The sequence below is a fragment of the Electrona antarctica genome, assembly GCF_951216825.1.
Source record: "Electrona antarctica genome assembly, chromosome: 1".
Taxonomy (NCBI): Eukaryota; Metazoa; Chordata; class Actinopteri; order Myctophiformes; family Myctophidae; genus Electrona; species Electrona antarctica.
Genome location: NC_136806.1, coordinates 42,730,167 through 42,739,691, shown reverse-complemented (window position 1 = coordinate 42,739,691; position 9,525 = coordinate 42,730,167). Strand labels below are relative to the sequence as shown.

Below are 9,525 nucleotides of genomic sequence, written 5' to 3'. Positions count from 1 at the left end.
AATTGCTTTATGTAAATGTAAAAAAAAAGAAAGAAAAAATGATTCTTCTGGGATACCAGCCCTCATAACCCTTCAACAACCCTGAGTCAATCTCTCTCTCTCTCTCTCTCTCTCTGTGGAGAATGGACATTCAAACCAGATGTGTTTAAATGATAGCAAATGTCAGAGGCAATAGTTGTACAGAACACCTGGTACAGCAGATAGTCTGACTGGACGTGACTGTGTTCATTTTGCTTCCTCTTCTGCATTCTCTTTAATGTACAATAACAATGTTTCATTTCCAACCAAACATACCGTATATATCTTGTCAGTACATGATGTGCGGTATAAGATTATCTCATCGTGGACATAGACAATCATATTGTGGTAACTTGATGCTGCAAACTTTGGTACATGTACATGCTGTGGTATGTGTGAATGCTTTCTAAAAATGTGTTGCCGTACAACCTCTCCAAGGCCGACACAGCATCCATTTATTTTAGACTACAAGTCTACATTAGACATGCACAACATCCATTCAGACACTACATATTAGACACAGACAGTGGACTCTATGTACATTAAACAGACAGTATGCATAACTAGCCCTCTCCTGTCTGTTAGAGTAATAGATCAGGAAGAATCTCTCATCTATCACGTCTTGAAAATATGCTGCCACATCTGCCAAAAAACAAAAAAACAAATCTACCGGTATCTATATTTTAAATGAACAAAATGTGCAGGAGGCACAATATCAATTTTCCATGTCCATATATTAACAGCATCAACCGACCCACGGCTATTCTCAGACATTACCTGATCCATGAGGGGTTGTTTTTAGAGCTCACGTCATATGTGTATATTTATCCTGCCATCAGGGTGTGTGGTGTGTTTTCAGGGGGGGCCCAGCAGGGCAGGGTGGCCCTCCTCCTCCTCCGCTTGGTTCGGCTGATGATTGATGACTCTTGTTGTGACACTGACAGGGAGGGATCAGCAAAACAACCTACAACTTCTGCATAGCTCCGCTGCAGCCAGACGCCAGCTACGCTATTGTGTCATCGATGCTGGCACGCACTCACACAGCAAGCCACTTGTACACGCATCCACCCACCCACTGACACACAGAATTCACACACACACACAGAAACACACACACACACACACACACACACACACACACACACACACACACACACACACACACACACACACACACACACACACACACACACACACACACACACACACACACACACACACACACACACACAGACAGAGGCGGCTGGTGTTGATTTATCATGGCTGAAACATATTTTCTCATGCATTGAAAATGAATGATGGCCGACATGTTTGCATCCCAGTACACACCCATAAAATGATAATTATCCTCTGTTCTATGGAGAGATTGTTTTACATCTCTGCCCGTGTTTCCAAGCCCTCCATTTTGCTTGTCTTCTTTCCAAAATCAACTCCGGCCACCTGTTCTGATGACCACACAACTGAGTCTCGGCCAGTCTCCTATTGCCCGGGGTCACTCATAAATTAGTACTTCTCTGCTTTAGTAGCACAGCTGCCCAGATATGTAACATTTATGATATTAATGGCCCCCGGATCTGCATTTTATTGAGTTATCAATTTTCTTTTTAAAAACTCTTACGAACCCCAGTGATAACTTCCCATACAGAAATGTCAATTCAAGGGTGGGCCATTAACAATATATCTGGTTGCAGACAGAACGGAACGTTTTACTGCCGACGCCGTATCAGATAATGCCAACGGCGGGCACTCGGATGTGAACCGGGCACAGCGATACCTCCTCAGCAGCGGCCAGTGGACGCCCAGGCCCTCCCATGGTTCCATGCTTCCTTCCATGTGGCGCCAGCCATATAGACCCAGAATTCTTCACTTCATAAAAAATATTGTCCGGACCTATCCATACTGCCTGCAGGTAATCAATACTGCCGGCACAGCTGTCACACTATAAAACCAGTCTTCAGTCGGTGCCCGACTGCCGACTCATTTGCACAGATTCAGACCACTGAGTGGCCTGTGTACCTATAGCAGCAGTACACTGTCAGGGTTATAGGGGATCCATTCCCTGTGTGAGGGCATTTAACTATGCACTGTAACATTGACACCCCTATTTTGGGCATGGTAGTATAGGCAAAAACTGTCTAGCTATTAGTATATATTGCCCATCTTTATTTATTTTTAGATATCTTTTGCCTTTATTGATAGGGTACAGTAATTAGACAGGAAAGGGGGAGAGAGCTGGGGAGTGACTCACGATAAAGGCCGTCGGGCTCGGGAATCGAACCCGCGGCACGCCGTCCGGCTGGCTTGGCAGCCCAGGTGCCCAGACGGTTGAGCTAACCGTCCGGGCCGACCATACATTTTTGAGGGGCACTATCCCCTCCTATGTCCAGCTTTTAGTGTGTGTCCACAACTTTTGTTGTTTGTACACAAACATTAAATTCCCATTGACAATGAATGGACAATTTTACGTCATAGTGTAAATTATTCATGACAACATTGATGACGAAGGTGAGGACGCAAATTGTGATTGGCCGGAATGAGATGATGTATGATGATGTACGATGAGAGCGCCCCTCACTTCACACAGGTGTGATTTTTTATTTTACATTAAAAAACACTATGGTGGCCCGGACGGTTAGCTCAACCTAACTGCTGATCCAGCCTGACGACGTGCCGCGGGTTCGACTCCCGATCCCGGCGGCCTTTGCCGCGTGTCTTCCCCCCATATCTCTCCCCATTTCCTGTCAGACTACTTTCAACCTATCAATAAAGCGTATCTCTATTCTACATCCGAGCATAGACATGGTAACGCCCAGCCTGCCTCTGATTGGCCTACCGACACTGCCCGTCTTGCCTGTCCTCCGAGATGCAAGGGTACTCCGCGGTGGGAAATAATCATAGACTAAAGGAAATAATACAAGTAGGCCTACAAGAGAATGGCAACACGTGACAGTAACTTAAGAGGCAAACTAATATTGTTTGTGCTGTTTGCTTTGATTGAATAATTGATTGAACAAGTATGTACTATGATTTGATTTGGCTGTGTTCTAAATTACAGTACAATAATGTTTCAAGTTTGCCTCTTCTACAAAAATGTAAGTTACTGTCGCACGTCCCAGCTGTCATTCTCTTGTATTATATCGTACTATACTTGTATTATTTATTTATTTCCCACCACGGAGTAACCTTGCGGCAAGACTATCCAGCATGTACAGTATCTTCCACCTCGGAGAAAACTCTGGTAAGGCCGGCAGTGTCGGTAGGCCAATCAGAGGCAGGCGGGGCAGACGTAGAAAAGGTATACGCATCAATAAAGGCAGAAAAAGCAAAAACCCCCAAAAACACTATGGTAAGACAGAACATGCAAAGTACTAACTCATGTTAGCAGAAAACAAAATCATATTTTGGATATCCCAAATTCATCGACTTCAATCTTGGAGTGCATACAGTATGCTGCATTCACACGGGCAGATGCAAAGATACAGTGATCTACCAGTCATTGTCAATGGAAGTCAACGACATACAGATGCAAAGATGCATCCAACATTTGTAGCTGCTGCAAAAGCTACAAAGCTACAAAAACGTCCTGGTTTGTGGTTTCAACTTCAGATACAAAGATACAACGCTACAAATATACGCTGTGTAGCTTTACATCTTTGTATCTTTTGCATCTGCCTGTGTGAACATGCAGGAGTGCATTGTCCAGCAGGAAGTCAGTCTGCAGTGGATCCGATCCATACCTGTACATACAGTATATGCTGATGACATCAAGGATCTCCATATATGAGCATAAAAGGGACAAAGACAGACAGATACAGAGATCTCCATATGAACATAAAAGGGACAAAGACAGACAGATACAGAGATCTCCATATGAGCATAAAAAGGACAAAGACAGACAGATACAGAGATCTCCATATGAACATAAAAGGGACCAAGACAGACAGATACAGAGATCTCCATATGAGCATAAAAAGGACAAAGACAGACAGATACAGATACTGTATCTCCATATGAACATAAAAGGGACAAAGACAGACAGATACAGAGATCTCTATATGAGCATAAAAGGGACAAAGACAGACAGATACAGAGATCTCCATATGAGCATAAAATGGACAAAGACAGACAGATACAGAGATCTCCATATGAGCATAAAATGGACAAAGACAGACAGATACAGAGATCTCCATATGAGCATAAAATGGACAAAGACAGACAGATACAGAGATCTCTATATGAGCATAAAAGGGACAAAGACAGACAGATACAGAGATCTCCATATGAGCATAAAAAGGACAAAGACAGACAGATACAGAGATCTCCATATGAGCATAAAAGGGACCAGACAGACATGGGTACAATGGGTAGTCTGACAATGCATACAACGGGTTATGCATATTAATTAACATGGTGCATTCTCAACTTGCATCGTTCCTGAGTAGGCCAGTGGCCAGGGTAATTTTAATGTTGCATTTGCATGTTTGAAATGATAGAATAGTCACTCAGCAAAGCTGCATAAACAATAATAAATCTGAGCAAATACCCTTGGATGGGCAATAAGACAAATATACCAAACTGCAACATCCCCCAAACTGTTCACTGTGTGTGTGTGTGTGTGTGTGTGTGTGTGTGTGTGTGTGTGTGTGTGTGTGTGTGTGTGTGTGTGTGTGTGTGTGTACGCGTGTGCGTGTTGTCTCCATCGAGAGCTGGGCAGTGAAATGTAGCACAACGCCACATTGCAATCTGATCTGTACTCGACAGGACCTTGAAGTAGGCCAAACCACATCTATCAGGGACTGGCTGTGTCCTTGTGTTTCTCAGGGAGAACTCTCTCAAGGATGAAGCAACTCTTCAAAAGCATCTCCCCTCTTTTGATGTGACTGGTAGGGATCCTTCTCAGCTCCACCGCCATCTTTTAATTGATTATGTGAGGCAGAGGGCAGCTGGATTGTAAATGAGGTGAGAGACAGCGAGTCACCACACTCAGCTATTCCTCTTATCTTCCACTACAATGACACTGACAATGGGGCCGGTGTAAAGTAAAAATCTGCATGTTTAGATGTCTAATTTATCATTAACAAATCAACAAATTAACCATTAGGGATTAGGCTGATTACTGTACATGAAAAATGTATGGGCTTTCTATTGGTGGAACCACAAAATGTCTGCCACTGCTACGTATCTATGCTCTATTGGCTAAGTTTGCGGGAAGGGTCTGTTTTGCACAAAATGCTACAATTCATGAACACAGTGTCTGATTGGCATCCGCATTCCCAATAGGCCAAGAACCTTATTGTGCTGAAAGACTACGTTTTTTTTCCAATGGAAATATCCTAATAAACGGGGTCGTATTATAATCGGGGACTAGGCTATATTGTTTTCAATGTTCTTGTTCCACAAATGAGTCTTGAAAAAATGGTCTTATAATCAGAGTCGTCTTATATTCGGCACAATGCAATAATTAAAACATTGTGTATTACCTACATATCTTTCTTCACTGCTTGAGTGGAAGTGTTTTGTTATATCTAGAAACCAAACAAATACCTAATGTTGCCATGCTGAAAGAAGAATAAGGTTTCTTCTTCCAGAACTTACCAGAAGTGGAAATAAAATCACTCTCTCCAGTGGTGGCTCAGGGCATGGTGACATTTGACAGTCTTTTATAGTATAGAACGAGACATGTATGGGAGTGGAACAAATTCAATTGCTGCGTATTGATCCCCAGCCATCCGTCATTATTCCCAGGTTGATTGACAGGTAGAAATTGGTTACGTTAAGCATTTCAAATGTTATAGGGGCTGACATTTGCTTGCCTGCTCCCAATGTCAATATTGTTGGAGGGATCTGTAGCTTTATGAGATAGCATTATACACTGACAGTGGATTTTGTGTGATGTCCCAGTGTTTTTCCTGACATAATTTAAGATATATTAAAAACCGACGGAATCTCAAGGTGTTTAATGCCAATATTATTGTCCTTCTCCAGGGGATCATGTATGCTCATAATCGGTGGTGGCTGCACACATGCACGCACACATGCACGCACGCACGCACGCACGCACGCACGCACGCACGCGCACACACAGCTCTTAATGTATTCCCAGCATGCTCTTAGGCATTGAGCATACCAATGACATCCAAATCGAACCATTCTGATGGAATGGTGTCAATGGTGCTTACGGCAAAGCATCATGACCTCATTGAGCTCCCTCTGACTGTCATCTGCTCCAGACATTAATTCAACAAGATGTCATTGGCCCTCATTTAGTACACCTGAGTCAGAGGAGTGATTGGACATAATTGTTAAGACCACCAGATACTTAGTTGGGGGTTGCTGTTTCTGCTGTTGCTGTTTGTCGAGTGAGGTGTCAAAAAGTCTAAGACTTGATTTTTGATTTTTTGATTTTGATTCAGCTATAGTGTAGATTTTTGTCCTAACATAAACATTAAATGCCATTGGCAATGAATGGAGAATTTACATCATGTGTCTGAGCAAATCAGTATTTTTGTTAAATTCCCATTGACAATGAATGGAGAATTTACGTCATGTGTCTAAGCAAATCGACATGTTACGACATGATGATGTACGATGATTTTTTTTTTACAGGACTTTTTTTGAGGGGCGCTAGCCCTTCGTATACAGGTTTAATGTTTATTTTTAGTTCAATGTTTGTTTTAAAAACGCCATTGACAATGGACAGAAATTAATGTTTGTTTTGTCCCTAACACAAACATAAAAATCCCATTAACAATAAAGAGAATTTAATGTTTGTTTTGTCACCGTTTGTTTTACATTATCATTACATCACCTAATCATAGCAACATGAGTTAGACTTATAGTTAGCTATACCGAATTCCCTCCTCGATGTTGTAAGATGATAAGAGCGCCCCTCATTTCACACAGGTGTGATTTCTTTTACAAAAGTCAGCTAAAAGCAACATTTTAGAACTTCTGGAATTGCTTCTTGGCTCCAGCTGCCTTTGTTACTTTCAGCACGTTGAACCGCACCGTCTTGCTGAGAGGGCGACACTCTCCGACGATTACGATGTCTCCAACTGTGACGTCTCTGAAGGCAGGTGACAGGTGGACAGACATATTCCTGTGCCTCTTCTCAAATCGGTTGTATTTGCGAATGTAGTGCAGGTAGTCACGTCGGATAACAATGGTCCTCTGCATCTTCATTTTGGTCACCACACCAGAGAGGATACGTCCACGGATGGAGACATTTCCAGTGAAGGGGCATTTCTTGTCAATGTAAGTGCCTTCAATAGCCTCTTTTGGGGTCTTGAAGCCAAGCCCAACATTTTTATGGTAGCGAGGGAGCTTTTCCTTTGCCTCCTTGCCACCTTCAGTGGCCAGAACAGGCTTTTTGTTCTGGAAGATTGTGGGCTGCTTCTGGTAAGCCCTCTCGGTTTGTGCGTCCGCCATCTTCGCCTGCCGAGGTGTAAAGAGACGACTTGATTTTCAAATAGTCTGTGTCAGTTGCTGTCAAGTGTTCAATGGTGGTCCAGGTGTATCGGCAAGGACCCGAGGACGTGATGCACCAAGTGGGAAGGACCCGAGGACGTGATGCGCCAAGTGGGAAGTGAGTTGGATCAGCGGATCTCCCAAAACTATTTATAAATCAGCAAATACCCATATATGGAGTATGTTGCATGATCAGTATGACATCATACACTGACTCCATATTTGAGCATGCCTGACACAAAACTCCATTTATGGGAATATTCACATACAGTATGAAAGGAAGCTTGCAGCTTTTTCTTTTTATTGAGTCAAATTAATAAATAATAACAATTTAAAAAAAAAGCTGAGGTTTTCGTCTCGTTCCACAAAGAGGAAGGTTGGAAGTTTCGAAAATGTTGCAAAACACTGGTAAACTGTCAGGTGTCACTCTGTTCATTACTGGCGCTAGCAGAGGCATCGGTAAAGCAATCGCTCTGAAGGCAGCGAAGGACGGAGCCAATGTTGTCATTGCCGCCAAGACGGCGGATGCGCATCCAAAGCTTCCTGGAACCATATACACTGCAGCACAGGAGATCGAGGCTGTCGGAGGTCAGGCGTTGCCATGCATCGTCGATGTGCGCGATGAGGAACAAATCAGTGCCGCTGTCAAACAGGCTGTCCAGAGGTTTGGAGGTATTGACATCCTGGTGAACAACGCCAGTGCAATCCACTTGAACGATAGAGACTCCGATGAAGAAAGTTGACCTCATGTTGGGAATCAACCTGCGAGGCACCTACTTAACATCTAAGCTCTGCATTCCTCAACTCTTGAAGAGCAGCAAAACACCTCACATCCTGAACCTGTCTCCTCCTCTGAACCTGAACCCTGTCTGGTTTAAGAACCACACAGCGTACACCATGGCCAAATACGGCATGTCCATGTGCGTCCTGGGAATGGCAGAGGAGTTCAGGGGTCAAATCGCCGTCAACGCGCTCTGGCCGAAAACTGCCATCCAGACAGCGGCCATGGACATGCTGGGCGGGTCTGGCATAGGAAAGCAATGTCGCACGGTAGACATCATGTCCGACGCAGCGTATGCCATCCTGTCCAAGCCTACCTCATATACTGGAAACTTCGTCATCGATGAGACGCTCCTCCGGCAGGAGGGCGTGGTCGACTTCGATCTGTATGCCGTGGAGCCTGGTTCTTCCTGGATGAGGAGCCTGAGGGATTGGCCAAACAGATGGAGCAGCATGGGGCTACCCCGGCTTTCAAGCCACCCAGTAGTAGTCAAACTGGCAGTAGTGGGAGTTCTACAGGAGGTCCCATAGAAGCCACGTTCAATGTCATCAGAGGAGTCCTTAATGCTGACGTGGTGAAGTCCACTCAGGGAGTGTACAAGTTTGTACTTTCTGGTGAGCATGAGGGCGTTTGGTACATTGACCTGAAGAACGGTTCGGGAGCGGCTGGACAGGGCGAGCCGTCGGTCCAAGAAGACGTCGTCATGACGATGGACTCGTCCGACTTCAGCAAAATGTTTGCCGGGAAACTGAAGCCGATGATGGCGTTCATGTCTGGGGAAGCTGAGAATCAAGGGCGACATGACGATGGCCATTAAAATGGAGAAGATGATGTCATTGATGCAGAAATCCAAACTCTAACTCCACCAGACCGCCTTAACAGGACTTGATTATCATACCACCTGACTGAATTCAGTGAAGCTGACCGTCTTCAATTCCACAGACCACTGTAACAGGATTATTCTCCTAACGCCTTAACTTTTAGTGAGAGCTTAGCCTGACCCAGCCAGCATGATTTCTGGTATAGAGGGGCGGGTTCCGGCGGGATCACGGCGGTGGATCCTATTAGTTCCCCTCCAGCGGAGAACACTGACGTCACCAAATTTGGAGGGACGGCCCTCTTCACTGTTATTCACTCCCACTCACTCCTACCAGGAAATGTGGCTCGTTTTCCCAGGCTTCTCCTTTTCTTGTGAAAACGAAACGCCTGTGGTCTCCGAGGCTAGTGAGAGAGCTTAACAGAACTGTAACAAAACATTG

The 9,525-nt window shown here is 44.4% G+C and overlaps 1 protein-coding gene and 1 pseudogene across 2 annotated transcripts; one reads left to right on the top strand and one right to left on the bottom strand.

Annotated features, from left to right (window-relative positions):
* Positions 1 to 6,931: 6,931 nt before the first annotated feature.
* LOC306921042 (small ribosomal subunit protein uS17-like) lies at positions 6,932 to 7,462 on the bottom strand. Its single transcript, XM_079498115.1, has one exon. It carries the CDS (start codon positions 7,444 to 7,446, stop codon positions 6,961 to 6,963), a length of 486 nt encoding a protein of 161 aa, XP_079354241.1. The 5' UTR covers positions 7,447 to 7,462; the 3' UTR covers positions 6,932 to 6,960.
* Positions 7,463 to 7,877: 415 nt separating this feature from the next.
* On the top strand, positions 7,878 to 9,126 carry LOC306922433 (hydroxysteroid dehydrogenase-like protein 2; annotated as a pseudogene). Its single transcript has one exon. The product of its transcript is annotated as a hydroxysteroid dehydrogenase-like protein 2 (transcript).
* The last annotated feature ends 399 nt before the right edge of the window (positions 9,127 to 9,525 follow it).

Bases quoted from the DNA above. Each gene is read 5' to 3' on its own strand.
- LOC306921042 (XM_079498115.1), bottom strand. From the start codon at position 7,446: ATGGCGGACGCACAAACCGAGAGGGCTTACCAGAAGCAGCCCACAATC.